The sequence below is a fragment of the Oncorhynchus tshawytscha genome, linkage group LG22 (genome assembly GCF_018296145.1).
Source record: "Oncorhynchus tshawytscha isolate Ot180627B linkage group LG22, Otsh_v2.0, whole genome shotgun sequence".
Taxonomy (NCBI): domain Eukaryota; kingdom Metazoa; phylum Chordata; class Actinopteri; order Salmoniformes; family Salmonidae; genus Oncorhynchus; species Oncorhynchus tshawytscha.
The window spans coordinates 27,434,437-27,456,799 of record NC_056450.1 but is presented as its reverse complement, the minus strand read 5'-3'; the positions used below and the strand labels follow the sequence as shown (position 1 = coordinate 27,456,799).

General features: G+C 45.0%; 1 protein-coding gene across 1 annotated transcript in view; it reads right to left on the bottom strand.

Moving 5' to 3' along the window:
* Window positions 1–2,477: 2,477 nt before the first annotated feature.
* Window positions 2,478–22,363, bottom strand: part of fgd (faciogenital dysplasia) — a 135,733-nt gene continuing 115,847 nt past the window's right edge. The window contains exons 7-19 of the mRNA XM_042304003.1: window positions 17,169–17,325; window positions 16,724–16,862; window positions 15,948–16,006; window positions 14,729–14,875; window positions 12,841–12,945; window positions 12,618–12,697; window positions 12,412–12,442; window positions 10,578–10,682; window positions 8,485–8,538; window positions 7,702–7,803; window positions 7,419–7,553; window positions 6,208–6,354; window positions 2,478–4,109 (exon numbers count right to left, since the gene is read on the bottom strand). Coding sequence (XP_042159937.1) covers window positions 3,864–4,109; window positions 6,208–6,354; window positions 7,419–7,553; window positions 7,702–7,803; window positions 8,485–8,538; window positions 10,578–10,682; window positions 12,412–12,442; window positions 12,618–12,697; window positions 12,841–12,945; window positions 14,729–14,875; window positions 15,948–16,006; window positions 16,724–16,862; window positions 17,169–17,325 — 1,507 coding nt within the window. The 3' untranslated portion in view covers window positions 2,478–3,863. The remainder of the gene's footprint in view (window positions 4,110–6,207; window positions 6,355–7,418; window positions 7,554–7,701; window positions 7,804–8,484; window positions 8,539–10,577; window positions 10,683–12,411; window positions 12,443–12,617; window positions 12,698–12,840; window positions 12,946–14,728; window positions 14,876–15,947; window positions 16,007–16,723; window positions 16,863–17,168; window positions 17,326–22,363) is intronic.

The window sequence follows — 22,363 nt, the reverse complement described above, 5'->3', positions numbered from 1 at the left end:
GTGTTCTTCTGCCAACTTGGCTGTTGGAAAGATAATCAAATATTTTGGTCTGACTTGGCATTGCTTGCAGTTTGGGGTTTTAGGCTGGGTTTCTGTATAGCCCTTTGTGACATTGGCTGATGTAAAAAGGGCTTTCTACATACATTTGATTGATTGATTGATGTTTGTTTGTGCATATGGAAGACAGTGATTTATGTTTACTATAGGTTAACGAGGCAATACAAATGTGATGTGACTTCCACATTTTAGGGCATTTAGGTTGACTAAAATGTTCCACTGTTATTGTCATTTTGACAATAACTAGACTAAATCATTATTCAATTGACAAAAATGTGACTTAATTCAATTTGAGTCCAAAATACTAAGATTAGACTACATTTTTTTTAAAGTGCCAAACTAAACATTAGTTCACACAATCTATCTATAGCTGTCCCTCTCTATCACCACACACATGTACGCACACACCCTCTGCTTTCTGACTGAAACCACATTCCCCTCATCTCAGTCTGTGTGGTAGTTCCAGACACCTTCACTTGTCTTCTGGTATGAAAGCAGAAGCGCGTACACAAGATGAGTCCTGGAGACTAACAGTCACACTATACAAACAGTCACGTACAGTATTGTACTAGAATGAATAAAGACCATGCAGAAAGCACATGGACAAAACTCACAATATCAGGGATGCTATTTATATCATTCTGCTCAGTGATGTTGTTCATATCATTCTGCTCAGTGATGTCGTTCATATCATTCTACTCAGTGATGTTGTTCATATCTTTCTGCTCAGTGATGTTGTTCATATCATTCTGCTCAGTGATGTTGTTCATATCATTCTTCTCAGTGATGTTGTTCATATCTTTCTGCTCAGTGATGTTGTTCATATCTTTCTGCTCAGTGATGTTGTTCATAACATTCTGCTCAGTGATGTTGTTCATAACATTCTGCTCAGTGATGTCATTCATAACATTCTGCTCAGTGATGTCGTTCATAACATTCTGCTCAGTGATGTCATTCATAACATTCTGCTCAGTGATGTCGTTCATAACATTCTGCTCAGTGATGTCGTTCATAACATTCTGCTCAGTGATGTCGTTCATAACATTCTGCTCAGTGATGTCGTTCATAACACTCTGCTCAGTGATGTCATTCATAACATTCTGCTCAGTGATGTCATTTATATCATTCTGCTCAGTGATGTCATTCATAACATTCTGCTCAGTGATGTCACTTATATCATTCTGCTCAGTGATGTCGTTCATAACATTCTGCTCAGTGATGTCGTTCATAACATTCTGCTCAGTGATGTCATTCATAACATTCTGGTCAGTGATGTCATTCATGACATTCTGCTCTCTAGTACACTCTCAGGGACACACACACTGAGGCAGAGATAAACTCAGAGAAATTATTGTCTCTCTTTCATTCTATCTTTGTGGTTTCAGAACAAAGTTGTTAATCCTTCGGCATCCTAGCCAACGATAAGGTCAAATATCTGCTGGCATTTTATATCTGATGAATGTTTGATGTATGATATCACTGATAGGAGAGACTGTTAATCCAGTCAATGCAGCATCTTACTTCAGTTATCATCCCAGGCCTTGGACAGCCCAAGAGGATTGGACCATCACTTTACGCTCACGATAAACATCTTAAATCCAGAGACATTAGAAGTCACTTACATCAAGGATGCATTGTTTGCTTGTAAGTATTCAGTACTTCTCTTCATCTATTAGTGTGTTATAGTGTGTTCATCTATAAAACGTTATACATGTGCTTTTCTTTTAACTCATTTCTGTTTTCTATTCATGTACTGTTCTAATAACCAATTTCTGTGTTCATGCAAGTGACTGACTGAACGAATCTTCACTTATCAGCATCTGCAATTTGGCAGTAGCACCAGACCGTGTTTTGAGAACGATAGATATCTCAGTTTCAAGGTCTCAACTTAGAGAGGAGAAGCCTCGTGAGGTATTGGTCTGTCACATGCTATAAACCAGTACTGGTCGGTCACATGAATGAAACAAAACAGTAATGATGAATGAATTATGCTAAATCATGCAAATATAACTTGTCTGTGTATAGCAGTATTTAAGACAACTGCTGGGACTGCCCGAGCAGAGCTCCTGACAGACGTTCACTATGGTGCATTAAGTTGGTTGGAACCTCTCCAGCGTGCTGACAATAAACTGATTCATTTAAGATTGACTTTGAGTGTCCCTGTGTAAGAATTTCCACAACAATATACCTACTTGGCAAACATTGCATGAGATCCAATATTCATACCGGATTAAACACTGTCATTAAGTTGGGGAAAAGAAATAGCAGAAGAAAGAAACCCATTTACACAGCCAAGGTCTTCAACAACTCAAAGTATGTCTGTGTGGGAGACAGGAGAATGAAATAAATATAGACAGAGATGAGAGAGAATTGAGGGAGAATTGAGAGAGAATTGTGAACACAAAATGACACTCAAAGGATCATGTTGGACAGTATGACATTGAGTGAGCCATATGTATCTTTATTGATGATGTTTTGACTACTTATCCATTGTGCACAACCCAGGGTTAAAACACGCAATACTGAGTCTGCTCACTTTACAGTACGACAAAGAGGAGAGGAGAGAGGGGCTGGGGTTTTCAGAGCACGGTATATAAATATCAGTAAGTTTATACATGCACATAGAGATGACTAAACAATCTTCTGGTTCTTTACAAGCTGGTGCCAGGGGGTTGGGGGTAGAGGGGGGGCAAGGCAGAATGCACAATCGTACAGTACTTGTATCGTTGCTAAGGTTTCTATCACATGACCAGATGGGGGCGAAGCAGGTAAGAGGGAGAAACAGGAAGTGGTAGTATATTCTCCTGGCCAAGGGGGCAGAGTTTATAGTGAGAGGAGGGAGGGAAAGAGCCCATCCAGGAGATAGGGGGAGGAGTTGTGGGATGATAGTAAGTTGAGGGTGGGAGTGTTTGGGGGATGGCTGTGAGGAGTTGGGGGGCTGATAGTGGGGTGAGGGTGGGAGTGTTTGGGGGAGGGCTGTGAGGAGTTGGGGGCTGATAGTGGGGTGAGGGTGGGAGTGTTTGGGGGAGGGCTGTGAGGAGTTGGGGGGCTGATAGAGGGAGCATCAGGTGGCCAGCCACAAGCATTCGTTCACGTCTCTTAAGTTAAATGGATCTCTTTATACTAATGACACAATTTGGTATACATACTGTACAACCACCACTGAGCTGGCACTGGGACCACAGGGGTGGGGAAAGGTGGCGTCTGTGTCTGGGGTTCAATACGCTAACATTTAATAGTGAAATAAAACACAGGAGGAACACACAGACAGGTAGACAGACAGACAGACAGACAGACCAACAGGGGTTAATGCTTCACAACATAGTCACACAATGTACAACAAACTTCATTGTTTTATAAAATCATACAGGGTTCATCTTATAAATGCCTTCGGCTATAATACAAAACATATTAAATCAAAGAGTCTTCTGTTCTTCTTGAACTGCAGAGAACACTGAGAGAAATACAACGTAACCATGCATACAATGGTGTCGAACTGGTGGCACAAGTGTGTGTGTGCATGTGTATGTGTGTGTGCATGTGTATGTGTGTGTAAGCGAGAGAGATTGAGAGAGCCAGGGAGCCAGGGAAAGAGCGAGTCTGTGTGTGAATGTGTGTGTGTGTGTGTGTGTCTGGTGGAGGCAAGGGCAGGAGAGGAGACGATTCTTCCCTCTCTTCAAAGAAAACAAAACAAAATAAAAAAGTGCCAAGGTAAAGTGAATTCAAGTAATGTGTGCTCTGTCCACAGGAGAGGGGGCGAGAGGTGGGAAGGAGGGGGAGGGTCCTGTGGCCTCAACGGAGCCTCCCTATTGGCTCTTCCTGTGCTCCGTCAGGCTGACGGGCGTGACTGTGGTTGTTTCCCCGCGGGCGGCTCTAGAGAGAAGCTCCACCCACTGGTCCTGGACTTCTGCATCCTGGGCGCTGAACAGCAGAGCCTGCTGGGAGTTACTCAGCCGGAACGCGTGTTTGAGCTCTGACTTCTCTATTGCCGATGGCGCTGCCATGTTCACCTCAAACCCCGGGAGGGGTATGGCCCGTACCCCACGAGAGTCCTGAAGAGACACAACAAACAGGCCAATCAGAATCAAGAGGAAGCATAACAGTCCATTGTTTCTCTCATTTAATGCAGGGGGCTAGATTGTATTTCATAAGGCACGTGCATAATCGCTCTCCTCTCCCCCTCCTCATTCCCCAGTTTCTATCTAATCATTAAATGCTAACAATCATTCATCCTAATCTTCTGCCAGGGGATGTCAGCTTTCTGCCTGCCTGGGATTGTTGCAGAGATGGGATTTTGGTCACTAAAATGGAATGGGGAGAGCTGGCTACAGTGACTGGTTTTTAGCCCTGGAGATGCCTGCACACTGCACCTATCCTATAAAGGACCCTGGTGAAGCACCCTCAGGAGATGGGAGAAGTAGGTAAAGGTTTCCCCAAGCAACAGACACAAGGTCAGTTCTTTGGTTCAAATTCAACCTTGCGTACAGACAGTAGGAACATGCTGTACATTACAGGGCGTGAAAAGATTGTTGATAGCTAATTTACTGAGGAAAAATTAACTTACTATGAAGTGGTTGTCCCACCTAGCTATCATAAGATGAGTACACTAAGGAAGTCGCTCTGGATAAGAGCGTCTGCTAAATGACTCAAATGTTAATGTAAGGTAAAGCACACATACAGACAGGTCTATACATGTGACCTGGGCATGGAGAAGGGATGTAGACAAGACAGCGGTACATAGACACAGACAGACAGACAGACAGACAGACAGACAGACAGACAGACAGACAGACAGACAGACAGACAGACAGACAGACAGACAGACAGACAGACAGACAGACAGACAGACAGACAGACAGACAGACAGACAGACAGACAGACAGACAGACAGACAGACAGACAGACAGACAGACAGACAGACAGACAGACAGACAGACAGACAGACAGACAGACAGACAGACAGACAGACAGACAGACAGACAGACAGACAGACAGACAGACAGACAGACAGACAGACAGACAGACAGACAGACAGACAGACAGACAGACAGACAGACAGACAGACAGACAGACAGACAGACAGACAGACAGACAGACAGACAGACAGACAGACAGACAGACAGACAGACAGACAGACAGACAGACAGACAGACAGACAGACAGACAGACAGACAGACAGACAGACAGACAGACAGACAGACAGACAGACAGACAGACAGACAGACAGACAGACAGACAGACAGACAGACAGACAGACAGACAGACAGACAGACAGACAGACAGACAGACAGACAGACAGACAGACAGACAGACAGACAGACAGACAGACAGACAGACAGACAGACAGACAGACAGACAGACAGACAGACAGACAGACAGACAGACAGACAGACAGACAGACAGACAGACAGACAGACAGACAGACAGACAGACAGACAGACAGACAGACAGACAGACAGACAGACAGACAGACAGACAGACAGACAGACAGACAGACAGACAGACAGACAGACAGACAGACAGACAGACAGACAGACAGACAGACAGACAGACAGACAGACAGACAGACAGACAGACAGACAGACAGACAGACAGACAGACAGACAGACAGACAGACAGACAGACAGACAGACAGACAGACAGACAGACAGACAGACAGACAGACAGACAGACAGACAGACAGACAGACAGACAGACAGACAGACAGACAGACAGACAGACAGACAGACAGACAGACAGACAGACAGACAGACAGACAGACAGACAGACAGACAGACAGACAGACAGACAGACAGACAGACAGACAGACAGACAGACAGACGAAAAATACCCCCAGGAGAGACCCTCAGGTGTGACCCTCAGGAGAGGCCCTCAGGAGAGGCCCTCAGGTGTGACCCTCAGGAGAGGCCCTCAGGTGTGACCCTCAGGTGTGACCCTCAGGAGAGAGACCCTCAGGTGTGACCCTCAGGAGAGAGACCCTCAAGAGAAAGACCGTCAAAAGACAGGCCCTCAAGAGAGACCCTCAGGAGAGAGACCCTCAGGAGAGAGACCCTCAGGAGAGACCCTCAGGAGAGACCCTCAGGACAGAGACCCTCAGGACAGAGACCCTCAGGAGAGAGACCCTCAGGTGTGTGTGAGGTTAACCCTTACCTGTCCGCTGGTCTGCAGGTACAGCACTAGAGGTTCAGTCTTGGTGACGGCCACCCAGGTCTTTGTCCAGCTCTTGCCCTTCTCTTGCACCTGCAGCTGGCCACACTGCAGACAGTTGTCCCCCAATAGAGACGGAGACACCTGCTTCTGGAGGGACAGAAACACACACAGGAGGCAGAGTTAAAGGCACAATCCCAATGTTGATCCACTGCAGTGGGAGCCAGTACTCACATAATATTCAGATAAATACACTATATTTTTAACCCATTAAAAAAACAATGTTTGGAACGGGAGCTCACTTTCATTATTTGCTCTACACCTAATTCAAAGTGATGATCAGTGGTGCTGGAGCCCCACTGTTACTGATGTGGTGCTGGAGCCCCGCTGTTACTGATGTGTTGCTGGAGCCCCACTGTTACTGATGTGGTGCTGGAGCCCCACTGTTACTGATGTGGTGCTGGAGCCCCACTGTTACTGATGTGGTGCTGGAGCCCCACTGTTACTGATGTGGTGCTGGAGCCCCGCTGTTACTGATGTGTTGCTGGAGCCCCACTGTTACTGATGTGGTGCTGGAGCCCCACTGTTACTGATGTGGTGCTGGAGCCCCACTGTTACTGATGTGGTGCTGGAGCCCCACTGTTACTGATGTGGTGCTGGAGCCCCACTGTTACTGATGTGGTGCTGGAGCCCCGCTGTTACTGATGTGGTGCTGGAGCCCCGCTGTTACTGATGTGGTGCTGGAGCCCCACTGTTACTGATGTGGTGCTGGAGCCCCACTGTTACTGATGTGGTGCTGGACTATGGACTGCAGACTATGGCCTGTGTGTACCACTTTTTGTCTCTATAGTGCGTGTGTGTGAGATTGAAAGAGGTGCACCGCGCTCTTTGGGGCTGTCTGGGCAGGGCTCTGTCTTCTCTGCCATGCTGGGGTGACTAACAGGATTGTTCTGCTCTCTCCAGAGGCTGGCACTGAAACAATATGCCCACTGCCAACCTCTATACTCCCCCCCCCCCTCAGACCTACTCTGGTGAGCCTTACACACCACATCTCCCTCCTGTCCATGTTAGCTGCTCAGCAACACTGTGCCATATACAATAAGTATTATGTGTGATTGTCTTATGATACTTGTGAGGGGAAGCTTCATTTAAATGAAGTTATATTCTACTATCTTCTATTGTATTCTATAAGCTGAGAGTCAGACGGTCCTCACCTCGGCTGTAGCTTTCCTCTTCATCTCTCCTTGGGCCCCTGCAGGCCCTTCAGGGACTTGGCACGTCTCAAAGCATTCAGGACACAGTCGACACGTCTTGTTCTCCAACATCTTAGAGCATTTACCACAGATGGCCTGCAGAGGGAGGGAAAGAGAGAATGAGAAATGGAGGGAGAGAAAGATATTTAGACAACTGAAAATCAATCATACAAGACATCCACTGGCGAAAATGCAGCATATTAACTGCCCCCGCCCCCACCCTCCTCTCCCTCTCTGTGCTCACCGCTCCACAGGCTTTGCAGTGGTGTTTGCGCTTGGTGAAGTTGAAGCTTTCGTTGCAGCCTTTACATGTCTGCTTCTCCTTCTCCTTCTTCTTGGAACTTCTCTGGAAAACAGAGAAACAAACAACGTATCAAAATCTGTCCAATCACAAGGTCATCTTATCTCAATGCATCTACGTAATGCCTAAGTACTCCTGAAATAGTTGGGTGAAGGGGAATATTTCCTTTCTATCTTGCCATTTCCTCACTCCATTTTCTCACTCTGTTATCTCCCCTATTCTTTCCCTCCTCCATAACAGAAAAATGGAAATTAAAGTCGCTCCCGTTTCTCTTTCAGCTGCCAGCCCTTTAGCACAGATGCATTGTGGGAGGGAATGTGAAATCTACCCCCTGATCATGTCTCATCTTTCCACAGACACCTCTCACTGCTACTAGAGAGTGAGATAGTGATGCTATTGAGAGGACTGCCTACTATTTTACAGACTGCAGACTACTGTGTGGATTATAGAGCCACTGCCATTGTAATACAAGGCTGACAGACATTCAGGCTTTAGAATAGGTGAGATCAATGTAATTCTGGTTATGAACTCAGACAGACATTCATGGTACAATGTATTCACATTCTATTGCCCATTGTATGGGTTCTAGTATTATGTTGGGCGATGCCATTGGCGCTGTAGCAAAGATAGATCAATGGTCTTGAAATCCAAAGCTGAGTCCATAACATCACACAAAAGGTAATAGAGCCAGAGGAAATGTATTGTAATATGACTTTTGACACCTACCCTTTCATGCAGTCTTTCACTGTCTGAGTCTATGGATGTGGTGCTCCAGGGGCCCTGAGGAGAGCAGAACATGAATACAGGATCAGAGTGACATATTTAACCCTGGGAGAGATGTATGAGTTACATTGAAAGTACACCCCTTGTTATTACACAGATAGCACTTCATGTCAGGTGACAACAAACCTCTAACAAAGCATTCTCCCACATTGCCAGAGAATGAGAACAACCCACTGAATATCCCCTAAAGCTGCAGTGTGTGTTTACTCCCACTAGATGGCAGCCACGCCTGAGAGAAAGACAGTAGTAGTCAGTCATGTGTTTCTAGTTTGGCATGTGTCCAGGTTCATAGTGGGTCAGTCATACAGATAGATAGAGGAATCTCCCATCTTAGTATGGGCAGCACCATTGAGGACTTTCACAATTTTGAAATAGTTAACTAGTGGGACTTCCTATAGGTTAAGAATCACATCATTCAATCGACTTCACCAGGAGAAATTAGCCAATTCATTATACTCACAAGGAAATATTCCACAATTGCAGTTGGCAGTAAATCGCCTACTTTGGCTTTACAGCTGTTCAAACAACACACTGACAGTGTGCACCCTTTCAGGTTGTTTGCCAACTCAAAAAAGTTTAAGTTTGCCTTGATGACAGCATCGTACACTCTTGGCATTCTCTCAACCAGATTCATGAGGTAGTCATCTGGAATGCATTTCAATTAAAAGGTGTGCCTTGTTTAAAAGTTCATTTTTGGAATTTCTTTCCTTCCTAATGCATTTGAGCCAATCAGTTGTGTTGTGACATGGTAGGGGTGGTATACAGAAGATAGCCCTATTGGTTAAAAGACCAATTCCATATTATGGCAAGAACAGCTCAAATAAGCAAAGAGAAATGACAGACCATCATTACTTTAAGGCAGGAAGGTCAGTCAATACGGAAAATGTCAAGAACTTTGAAAGTTTCTTCAAGTGCAGTCTCAAAAACCATCAAGCACTATGATGAAACTGTCTCTTATGAGGACCGCCACAGGAAAGGAAGACCCAGGGGATAAGTTAATTAGTTACCAGCCTCAGAAATTGCAGCCCAAATAAATGCTTCACAGAGTTCAAGTAACAGAGACATCTCAACATCAACTGTTCAGAGGAGACTGTGTGAATCAGGCCTTCATGATCGAATTGCTTTACAGAAACCACTACACCAATAAGAAGAGACTTGCTTGGGCCAAGAAACACGAGCAATGGACATTACATTGGTGGAAATCTGTCCCTTGGTCTGATGGGTCCAAATTTGAGATTTTTGGATGTCTTTGTGAGACACAGAATAGGTGAACAGATGAACTCTGCATGTGTGGTTCCCACCGTGAAGCATGGAGGAAGAGGTGTGATGGTGCTTTGCTGGTGACACTGTCAGTGAATTCTGCAGCGATATGCCATTCCATCTGGTTTGTGCTTAGTGGGACTATCATTTATTTTTCAACAGGACAATGACCCAACACACCTCCAGGCTGTGTAAGGGCTATTTGACCAAGAATAAGAGTGATGGAGTAATGCATCCGATGACCTGGCCTCCACAATCCCCTGACCTCAACCCAATTGTGATGGTTTGGGATGAGTTGGACCGCAGAGTGAAGGAAAAGCAGCCAACAAGTGCTCAGCATATGTTGTAACTTTTTCAAGATTGTTGGAAAAGCATTCCTCATGAAGCTGGTTGAGAGAATGCCAAGAGTGTGCAAAGCAGTCATCAAGACAAAGGGTGCCTACTTTGAAGAATCTAAAATCTAAAATATATTTTGATTTGTTTAACTATTGTTTTTGGTTTCTACATGATTCCAAATGTGTTATTTCATCGTTTGATGTCTTCACTATTATTCTACAATGTATAAAATAGTAAAAATTAAGACAAACCCTTGAATGAGAAGGTGTGTCCAAACTTTTGACTGGTACTGTACACACTCTGTATATATTAATATTTATACACTCTCTGACCAAGATGCAGTGCTCTCATATGAATATATATACACTCATCGTGCAGGTTGACTCATGGCTAGACAGACAGACTGACAGGCAGTCAGACAGACAGGCAGGCAGACTGACCGGTGAGTCTGGCGTGTGGTCTTCCTCCCTGGAGAAGGAGCTGTTGAAGGCTTTGTTAAAGGTCTCACTGTTCTGCTTGTGTCTCTCTATGGTGGCCAGGATCACCTGGGAGTGGAAGGGACGGGAGAGAGGGAGAGCAGAGAGGGTTTGAACGCTTTATAAAGGCCTGTAGTTACATACGGCCATCATATTCTTCACCGGTTTATAATAAAAGTCCAGAGGCGGTGACAGAGAGAAAGTAAAGCAACAGATTTGACAACAGTAACATTCCTACTGCAATCTACAGCCTCAAGGAGACAGAGAGAAAGAGAGAGAGACCTAAACATCAGCGCCACAGGTAACTTCCACAAAGCTGTGAACGAGCTGAGAGACAAGGCAAGAAGGGCCTTCTGTGCCATCAAAAGGAACATAGAATTTGACGTAACAATTAGGATCTGGCTAAAAATACTTGAATCAGTTAAAGAACCCTTTATGGTTGTGAGGTCTGGGTTCAGCTCACCAACCAAGAATTCCCAAAAATGGGACAAACACCAAATTGAGACTCTGCATGCAGAAGTATGCAAAAAGATCCTTTGTGTACAACGTAAAACACCAAATAATGCATACAGAGCAGAATTAGGCCGATACCCACTAATGATCAAAATCCAGAAAAAAGCCGTTAAATTCTACAACCACCTTTACTGTTAATTTTTATTGTTTATTTCACTACTGTTTATTATCTACTTCACTTGCTTTGGCAATGTTAACATTTCCCATGCCAATAAAGCCCTTAAATTGAGAGAGAGAGAGAGAGAGAGAGAGAGAGAGAGAGAGAGGGATAGAGAGAGAGAGAGAGAGAGAGAGAGAGAGAGGGAGAGAGAGAGAGAGAGAGAGAGAGAGGAGAGAGAGAGAGAGAGAGAGAGAGAGAGAGAGAGAGAGAGAGAGAGAGAGAGAGAGAGAGAGAGAGAGAGAGAGAGAGAGAGAGAGAGAGAGAGAGACAGAGAGAGAGAGAGAGACAGAGAGAGAGAGAGAGAGAGAGAGAGAGAGACAGAGAGAGAGAGACAGAGAGAGAGAGAGAGAGAGAGACAGAGAGAGAGAGAGAGAGAGACAGAGAGAGAGAGAGAGAGAGAGACAGAGAGAGAGAGAGAGAGAGAGAGAGAGAGAGAGAGACAGAGACAGAGAGAGAGAGAGAGAGACAGAGAGAGAGAGAGAGAGAGAGAGAGAGAGAGAGAGAGAGAGAGAGAAAGGGGGCCTCTGCCTGTCTAAGTAGGAGAGAGGAGAACAAAGAGAGACTGTGCCTGGCTGTAGACTGGACTGACCCTGCTATACACTGATGACATCATCCATGACATCAGAGGGCCAAATGCATCACAAACCTCTGATCCAGCCCAGTGGTCTGCGTCAGAGACCACTAAACAGAGAGTGTGTGTGTGTGTGTGCACGTGTGCAAATAATGAGCTCTGTATTCATATGCGAAAAAAATAGACAGTGTATGTACGTGTGTGCAATCTTTGTTCCCCCCTCTTCAAAGTCTCTTGTGACACCACACATTCCCTGTGTCTTCAAATTGCTGAATGGTCCTTCCAGACCTTTCCACATACCCAGCCCCCCTGCCTGACACACACTCCTCCCCTCCAGTCTATTAGCCTTTTTAATCAGCTTTAGTCAGCTTTAATGGGCTAAATGAGCTATAATGAGAGGAAAACTATTCCCCAACTCACAGCATGGCAGTGTGGAGGAAAGCCTCCCTAATACTAATACTGTCCATAATACACTGAAACTGTGGGGGCACAAATCCTTCTGCAAACCCTCTCATTCCATGTTAGTGTGTTTCTGTCGAGATGGTATTCCTTACCTGTATCCAATCTTCCTTTTCCTCTGCCGTGCTGAAAAGCAGAGGGAAGGTTTCAACAACAGTATTAACTGCAACACCTAACACCAATATTAAGGCTCTCTAGCTATAAATACTACTATGTATTCTAGCTGTGCCTGAAATGTTGTGTCCCATTACAAAAGGCTCAGTTCTACAGTTGTCCCATGTAACCGGTCCTTAGTTCTTACCTGGCCTGCAGCTCTAGTGAGCGCTGCTTGCCGATGATGGCGAACGTGAGAGGGAGATTCTGCTTCACATTCTCCTGAACCTGAAGACATAGAGGAGAACAGTGTCACTTTACCTCTATCCTAACGTAGCAGGCGTAAAAATACGCCCGAGTGGAGTTTCCACATCCGGTTTTCAGCAGAAAAGGACGCTAGGTAGAGTTTGTTGTATCCTTGCTTCCATTACCTCCTTCCTGATCTCCATCCCTGCGATGTCGATCCTCTCTCTCACACTGAACTTCTGACCCATCAACCTCAGCTTGGGAACGCAGTACAGCACCATGTTATTAAACTGCAGCACAGAGACACAGGGAGCGAGAGAGAGGGGGAAACAGATATAAGTATAATAAACAGATGAATACACACACACTTTGATATGTGAATAGTTTCAGGAAACTAGGTGTCGCACGTCACTAATTCACAGGAGTGGAATTTTAACGTAAACATAATTATTTAAAATCAAAATGCGTTTTTTGGTGGGAATGCCTTCTGGAACATGTGAACTTTCATGTGCCTTAATAACAGAACTGTACCCCATCCTTAAATCCAAATAAAATTGTGAAAATACGAGCTTAGTTGGTTTTGCCACAGAAAAAGACAGGAACTTTCTCGCTAGCCATGATTGGCTGAGATAATCGATGGGCTGGACATGCCGGGAGATGAGTTTGGATTGGTCTGCCAAGTAGCATGCATCTGTCGATAACGTGATCTGTTCCATATGTGTTGACAGTCCTTTCTACCACACCGTTTTTGATAGATATAATGTTAGCCTTCAAGAACTACTAAAGTTTTGCTACTTTTCTCAACTACATTGATGCCCTGAATTTAGCAGGTACTATCGACAGATCAGTTCTGATCAGATCAGATCTGCTTCTACACCTGCATTGCCTGCTGTTTGGGGTTTTAGACTGGGTTTCTGTACAGCACTTTGTGACATTAGCTGATGTAAGAAAAAATGATGCCACGGTCAGTGTGAACCAATCAGAGTGACTTGACACAACGCTGCCCAAACAAGATGTAGCTACAAACAAAACGGAGTTAAATGTTTCCCGTGAAGTGTTAATCCATGTATACGGTGGGTAAGAGTCTAAATATATTTTCAGATATAAGTTTCTAATTTAGTCAGAAAGTCATTTTTAGTTAAAGCATACAGTTAGTTAGCTAGCAAACGTTAGCTTTTCTGTAGTATATTATTCAAATCAGAAACCATTTGCATTGCTAGTTATAGCCTAATGTTAGCTAGCTAACATTTAACCTAGTTTGTTAGCTTTAGCTACCTGCAGATTGATACTACAGCTATTATGACAATGTTTGTATTGGTAGTACTGTGAGTTGGGATTATGCCAGTTATGCCAGTTCATTGTTTAGCTAGCTAGCTACCTAGCTAGCTACATGTCTAAACAAAAGACTCCACTTCGGCTGGATTATTAGATGGCCCATCAAATTAGCCAGGTGTGTCTGGGGGTGATTATGGCCATGTATTGTATTTCATGAACATGTGGACATGTCTAGACAATAGTGACCCATCCACTTAGCTCGATGTGGCTGGGGGGTGGTTATAGCATTTCCATCACATTATTATAACAGATTTTTATCGGGACACTTTCTGTTTTTGATATGGCTACTATGGAAGTAACCACTTCAGTGTAGCATTTACACCTTCTGTATCCTGTGCATGTGACAAATAAAGTTTTATTTGAAATAGAGTGTGTTTACCACATGGCTTCACATGTGAATCCTTAAAGAGATAGGTGGGGCAAAGGCTTAAGAGGGTGTGAACGATGCTGAATCGGTGTAGACAAAGAAGAGCTCTCCAGTAGGTGTACCAAAACATTCAAGTGCCATTTTCTCAAAAGTGGTGTTACAAGTTTATCTACTTTCAAAGCAGAATTACTTTCCATTGTTCCTCAACTGCAGTGTATTATATACCATTTTCTAGCTATGAGTCTCTACTTTCGTCCAATGTAAAAAACACCATTTCAAATGTTGCTACATAAGACCGAATCGAGGAGGTCAGTCACATATAGTAATCCCATTCCTACACGTTCTTCATTCCAGCTCCTCCTGCCACTCACCAGGTAGAGGTATCGGTCCTGGGCCGTCCCATTCTTGGCAGACATCTTCTTGATGTGTCCCTCCTTGATGAGTTCGTTGGCTGGGTTCACAATGTCCTCCTCTCCCCCCAGTCTCTCATAGACCTCCAGCAGTTTGTTCATCTTCTCCTGAGGAACACCATAGATGAGAAAGGCACAGAGAGCAGATAAAACGATGCATGAATATAGGTCAGTGGAGCCTTAAAAAAGCTATTGAACTAAAATGGTTGAGGCCGTATTAGACGCGCTAGAGGACAAGCCACACCAGGGGGCAGAAGTGCATCAAAGCAGGGACCGAGAGACTGAAAAACAGCTTCTATCTCAAGGCCATCAGACTAACATTGAGTGGCTGCTGCCAACACACTGACTCAACTCCAGCCACTTTAATAAGGGAAATGGATGTAAAAATATATCACTAGTCACTTTAAACAGTGCTACTTAATATAATGTTTACATACCCTACATTACTCATCTCATATGTATATGTATATACTGTACTCTATATAATCTGCTGCATCTTTATGTAATACTTGTATCACTAGCCACTTTAAACTATGCCACTTTATGTTTACATACTCATCTCATATGTATATACTGTACTCGATACCATCTACTGCATCTTGCCTATGCCGTTCTGTACCATCACTCATTCATATATCTTTATGTACATATTCTTTATCCCTTTACACTTGTGTGTATAAGGTAGTAGTTTTAGAATTGTTAGGTTAGATTATTCGTTGGTTATTACTGCATTGTCAGAACTAGAAGTGCAAGCATTTCGCTACACTCGCATTAACCATCTGCTAACCATGTGTATGTGACAAATACAATTTGATTTGACTTGATTTGAAGTGGGACTGTGTGTGTGTGTCTCAGAGACAGCTGTCACTCTTCTGCAGACTGTAAAACTAGTGGCAGGAAACAGCAACTTCCTGTCTGTACTAAACCAACCAGGGCCCTCACAACCTCCCTTCTTCCCTCCATACCTCCCTAATTCTCTCCCTCCCTTGCTACCTCTCTCTCTCTCTCTCCTTCCTTCCTTCCTTCCTTCCCTCATATACTGTTGTGAGCTACAGCACCATCACCTTAAAAACCATAAAAAGTAAGACACATGTCAGAGAGATGGAGAGACAAGGTGTTTCAAAGTGATGGAGAGGGAGGGAACAGAGAGGACTCCAAACAGAAGAAAGTAGAATTGTACCATTTTCCTGATGGCAGCATTGGAGTGGTTGGCTGCTGTGGATATGAGCTCCAATGCCTCTGTAAAACACACACAGACAGACTGTTAGACCTGTCTACAGAACCTCTACATAACTATGCATCAGGCCTACATTTGGCAAAACGGAATACTCTGTTAGAAATCGGCTAGTGTCCAACCTTTCACTGCAGCCAGCCTGTGCATCATCAGACTATGGGCCTATTGTAAATTACCATACATCAAACACACACAATGAACACCTCAAACAGTGTGTGTTTGTGTTACACAGACAGTGAGATAAAGTGTTCGTCCACACATACCATTCATGTACATTACCCAAGATCAAAGACACACATTATCCATTAAATGCACGCACACACGCGCACACACACACACACTGCATTAAAGTGACTGTAAGCCAGAGGAGCAGAGCACTAATGTGGGAGTACACCTGCAGCAGCCATCTTAATCACAAACTACATAAACAGAGCTGACTTTCCCCTCTACATGACCAGGCCTAGGAGGGCAGGGCCTCACAGAGACAGACTACTGACCCACAACACTGGGCTTTGTAGGCTTTACCTAGACACTACTTCAAACAAGGACAATGTACAGTACAAGGTTATAGTAAGGTCACAAGACATAGAGCTTGTAATGGGCCCTAGTTTAGGAAGGTTAGTGAGGGACAAACAGAATAAACCTCAACCAGATAAACCTAAACCTAGACAAACAGAAGGACAGACGGACACAGACACAGGCAGACAGACACACAGACGTACTCTCTGTGTCTTTCCTGTCCAGTGCATCGTCAGGCAGTTTCTTCAGATAGTCCTTGAGCAGGAGTTCATAGCGAGGGATCCTCTGAACAGGCTCCAACATGTGGTGCTGGAGAGTCAGGTTCCCACACACATCCTGCTTCTGTGCAGATAGTACACACACAGTACTGTTAATAGGCCTACTGTACTGTAGGTACACAACACACAATGCAGCGATAACAAAGACATACTTTACCATACATACACAGGACGGGAGGATGGGCTGGTGGTGATGGCTGGAGCGGAATCAGTGGAATGGTATCAAATACATCAAACATGGTTTCCATGTGTCTAATGCCATTCCATTCGGCTCCCTTCCAGTCATTATTATGAGCCGTCCTCCCCTCAGCAGCCTCCACTGAAACACGCACGCACACGTGCACACACACACACACACACAAACACTTACTTGTATATTCTGGACCACACTCTTGAAATGTGATGACCGTTGGCTCCAGGTGCTGACCAGGTCCATAGCACGGTCAAAGTTCTTCACGTACTCTCCGTACATCTTCATAAAGGGAGCCAGCTTCTGGAGGATATCTCCTATACGCGGGTTTGAGTCCCTAACACACAGAAAACACACACACACGCAGCTTAAAACTAAGCCAACGCTCAAAACTCTCATGGTAGAATTTCATGTGTTTATGTACTCTGAACACATATGTTGCAATGTACTTACATTATACCTAAAGTACACATTTCATTCAATGTAACATGTAGAATATGGAATTCAGGAAATAGTAACTACAGTACATGTACTGTATAAAGTAGGGCATCCACTCACTGCTGTACAATGTAGAGAAAAACAGGCCAATTCAAGATAGTGCAATGAAATGAATGTAAATTAGATTAGATTAGATTGTTCTCTACAATGTAATAACACTATATATACAAAAGTATGTGGACACTTCAAATGAGTGGATTCAGCTATTTCAGCCACACCCATTGCTGACAGTTGTATAACATCGAGCACACAGCCATGCAATCTCCATAGACAAACATTGTCAGTAGCATTGACCTTACTGAAGAGCTCAGTGACTTTCAAAGTGGCACTGTCATAGGATGCCACCTTTCCAACAAGTCAGTTCCTCCAATTTCTGCCCTGCTAGAGCTGCCCTCGGTCAACTGTAAGTGTTGTTATCATGAAGTGGAAACATCTAGGAGCAACAAAAGCTCAGGAGGTAGGGAACCGAAACCATGGTACAGGGTGTTGTCACGCCCTGATCTGTTTCACATGTTCCTGGGATTGTCTCCACCCACTCCAGGTGTCGCTTATTTTCCCCAGTGTATTTATCCCTGTATTTCCTGTCTCTCTGTGCCAGTTCATCTAGTATGTTTAGTCGAGTCAACCAGCGTGTTTTTCCCGTACGCCTTTTCTGTCCTGTCCTGACCTGACCCCTGCCTGGCTCTGGACTACTTTCCTGCCTGCCTGATCTTCCTGCCTGCCCTGACCTTGATTCTGCCTGCCCTTCAGTGCCGTTTGGACTCTGATCTGGTTTTGACCTTTTTGCCTGTCCACAACCATTCTCTTGCCTACCCCTTTGGATTAATAAACATTGTAAGACTCCAACCATCTGCCTCCAGTGTCTGCATCTGAGTCTCGCCTTGTGCCTTGATAGGTGGATGAGTTTACATATAAAATGACGCAAGGTTTATGACTGCGTGCTTTTCAGCTAAAATTATTGTCCAGAAGTCTTGCCACCAACAAAATGTTGAATATTTGGGGCATACAGTCATCGCAGCTCTGCAGATTTTGTTGTGAGGATACAGAATCAATTGTTTTGGTATTGCCCTCAGGTAGCCTGTTTCTGGTCTCAGGTTCAGGAAAGGCTGAAAAAGCATAACATGAATCTAAAATTGACACTAGAAATAGCATTGCTGGGAGATCTGGAGAGACCTGGTCAGTCAATTACTAGCACTATTAGTACAAGTATGTATCTTCAACTCGCAATCTGTGGATTCCATTCGATTAGATAGATTTAAATCTATTTTAAACATCACAACATAGTTGAAAGATACTGTGTATGGCGTAGAAATCCGAAGAGGGTGGCAAGCAGGGCTAGGTGGGATGGGCTGAGGGTGACAAGCAGAGCTAGGTGGGATGGGCTGAGGGTGACAAGCAGAGCTAGGTGGGATGGGCTGAGGGTGACCAGCAGAGATAGGTGGGATGGGCTGAGGGTGACCAGCAGAGATAGGTGGGATGGGCTGAGGGTGACCAGCAGAGATAGGTGGGATGGGCTGAGGGTGACCAGCAGAGATAGGTGGGATGGGGGATGGGCTAGGTGGGATGGGCTGAGGGTGACCAGCAGAGATAGGTGGGATGGGCTGAGGGTGACTGAGGGTGACCAGCAGAGATAGGTGGGATGGGCTGAGGGTGACCAGCAGAGATAGGTGGGATGGGCTGAGGGTGACCAGCAGAGATAGGTGGGATGGGGATGGGCTGGGATGGGCTGAGGGTGACCAGCAGAGATAGGTGGGATGGGCAGAGATAGGTGGGAGGGTGACCAGCAGAGATAGGTGGGATGGGCTGAGGGTGACCAGCAGAGATAGGTGGGATGGGCTGAGGGTGACCAGCAGAGATAGGTGGGATGGGCTGAGGGTGACCAGCAGAGATAGGTGGGATGGGGATGGGCTGATGGGCTGAGGGTGACCAGCAGAGATAGGTGGGATGGGCTGAGGGTGACCAGCAGAGATAGGTGGGATGGGCTGAGGGTGACCAGCAGGTAGGTGGGACCAGGGTGACCAGCAGAGATAGGTGGGATGGGCTGAGGGTGACCAGCAGAGATAGGTGGGATGGGCTGAGGGTGACCAGCAGAGATAGGTGGGATGGGCTGAGGGTGACCAGCAGAGATAGGTGGGATGGGCTGAGGGTGACCAGCAGAGATAGGTGGGATGGGCTGAGGGTGACAGGCAGAGATAGGTGGGATGGGCTGAGGGTGACCAGCAGAGATAGGTGGGAGACAAGTGGGAGTGGAGTCGCTGTGTGGGGGATAGAATGACGGGAAAGATACAAGTAAAACAAAACAAGTCATCAAAAAGGAGAACCAAGGCACTTTTCATATAATTCATTAAAATACCTTTATTTGTATGGAATTTTCAATGGAAACAAAGATTTAAAACATTTCAGCTGCATGACCTTCGTAAGCAGCGCTTCCCTTCCTTTTTTCTAAAACAAAAAGTAAGTTTGAATGACACTGAGGGGCAACATTGTTACATCTAATGCTTGTTTGTCTGATGCCATGCAGGTGTTTGTACAGGTGTACACATGCTTATACACACACTCTCATTCAAAACGCACACACGTGTACATACAGGGACACACACATGTAAATAGTGCCATACATGCACTGAAATGTATTCAGTTGGCCTTCTGTTATGATTTTTGTTGTCTTTAGTTTTTTGCATTGTTGTTTTATGTTTTCCTTTGTCTTTCTCTTTTCTGTCTTCTGTTCATTTTGTTGGTTGTTGATGATTTGGGGGATGGGGGCTTGGGGAATTATTTTATTTAGATTTTTTAATCTCGGTGGGACGGACTATGGGGGGGTTCTAGGATGATTCAGGGGCAGCTCTCTGGAAACTGTGGGGGGGATCTTGAAGGGCTGGTGGCCTGGCGGTTGGGAGCTTAGGCCGGTGGCTGATAGGTAACTGGTTTGGGTCAACGTTTTTGGCCTTGAGGGAGATCTGTCGACGTGCCCTTGAGCAGGGTGTTGACCCTGGTTGCTTCTGTGGGTCGCTTTGGATGGAAGTCTGTTAGATGATTGAATGTAATGTAAATGTTGAGCCGCTTCACTGCAAGTAGATTGTATGTGCTGAAATGTGTAGTGTGTAAAAACCGTCTGTCCTCGGGTTGCAACACTCACTACCGAGTTCCAAACTGCCTCTGGCAACGTCAACACAAGAACTGTTCGTTGGGAGCTTCTCAAAATGGGTTTCCATGGCCAAGCAGCCGCACACAAGCCTAAGATCAATATGCACAATGCCAAGTGTTGGCTGGAGTGGTGTGAAGCTCACCGCCAGTGGACTCTGGAGCAGTAGAAACATGTTCTCTGGTGTGATGAATCACGCTTCACCATCTGGCAGTCCGATGGACAACTCTGGGTTTGGTGGATGCCAGGAGAACGCTACCTGCCCCAATGCATAGTGCCAACTCTAAAGTTTGGTGGAGGAGGAATAATGGTCTGGGGCTGTTTTTCATGGTTGGGCTAGGCCCCTTAGTTCCAGTGAAAGGAAATCTTAATGCTACAGCATACAATGACATTCTAGACAATTCTGTGCTTGTAACTTTGTGGCAATAGTTTGGCTGTTTCAGCATGACAATGCCCCCGTGCACAAAGCGAGGTCCATACAGAAACGGTTTGTTGAGATCGGTGTGGAAGAACTTGACTGGCCTTCAGAGCCTTGACCTTAACCCCATCAAACATCTTTGGGATGAATTAGAACGCCGACTGTGAGCCAGGCCTAATCACCCAACATCAGTGCCCGACCTCACTAACGCTCTTGTGGCTGAATGGAAGCAAGTCCCCACAACATCTCATGGAAAGCCTTACCAAAAATGTGGAGGCTGTTATAGGAGCAAAGGGGGAACAACTCCATGATTTTGGAATGAGATGTTTGATGAGCAGGTGTCCACATACTTTTGTATCAGCACAAGGTGCACTTGTGTAATGATCACACTGTTTAATCAGCTTTTTGATATGCCACATCTGTCAGGTGGACCGATTATCTTGGCAAAGGAGAAATGCTCACTAACAGGGATGTAAGCAAATGTGTGCGCAAAAATCTGAAAGAAATCCGCTTTCAGAGCGTCTGGAACATTTCTGGGATCTTTTATTTCAGCTCATAAAACACAGGACCAACACTTTACATGTGGCATTTATATCTTTGTTGAGTATAGTTTTGTATTCAGTGGATTTCATTTCGAAAAAACCTTTATTTTCACAACCTGCAGCCATTAGTTAGCTTGTCAGTTGAGTTGTGAAGTTAGTTCTATACAACAGTGACCACTTTTTGATCATGCCTGTAATGATATTCCATTCACTCTAAACATGCTACGTTCTTACAGTAAATCGTCCATAACCTTTGAAGCATATATGTTAGAGATATGGGGTTTGGACTATTGTTTTTCTAGCGGAATTTGTATAAATCTTGAATGAATGAATAATTTTATGGGTGAACACTGTATATAATGTGTGCAGAATGCAACAGGTGGAATCCCTCTACATCATTTCTGAAGGACTCAATAATCTCCAGACAGAGAGAGACTGGCGTTGGCACACACACACACTGCAGATGAAGACAAGAGGATAAAGCCCCCATTCTACCAGCCCGGCACGCACTCACACAACCCCCCACTGAAACCCAGCTGTCAGAGTTCCAACACACACACTGACTGCACACACACTGACTGCACACATTATCACTATCCAGTAAGAGAGAGAGAGAGAGAGAGAGAGAGAGAGAGAGAGAGAGAGAGAGAGGGATAGAGAGAGAGAGAGAGAGAGAGAGGGAGCAATACAAAGAGAGAGAGAGAAGGATACACAGAGAAATAATGGTCAGGCTATGGAACCCTGACCTGTTCACCGGACGTGCTACCTGTCCTAG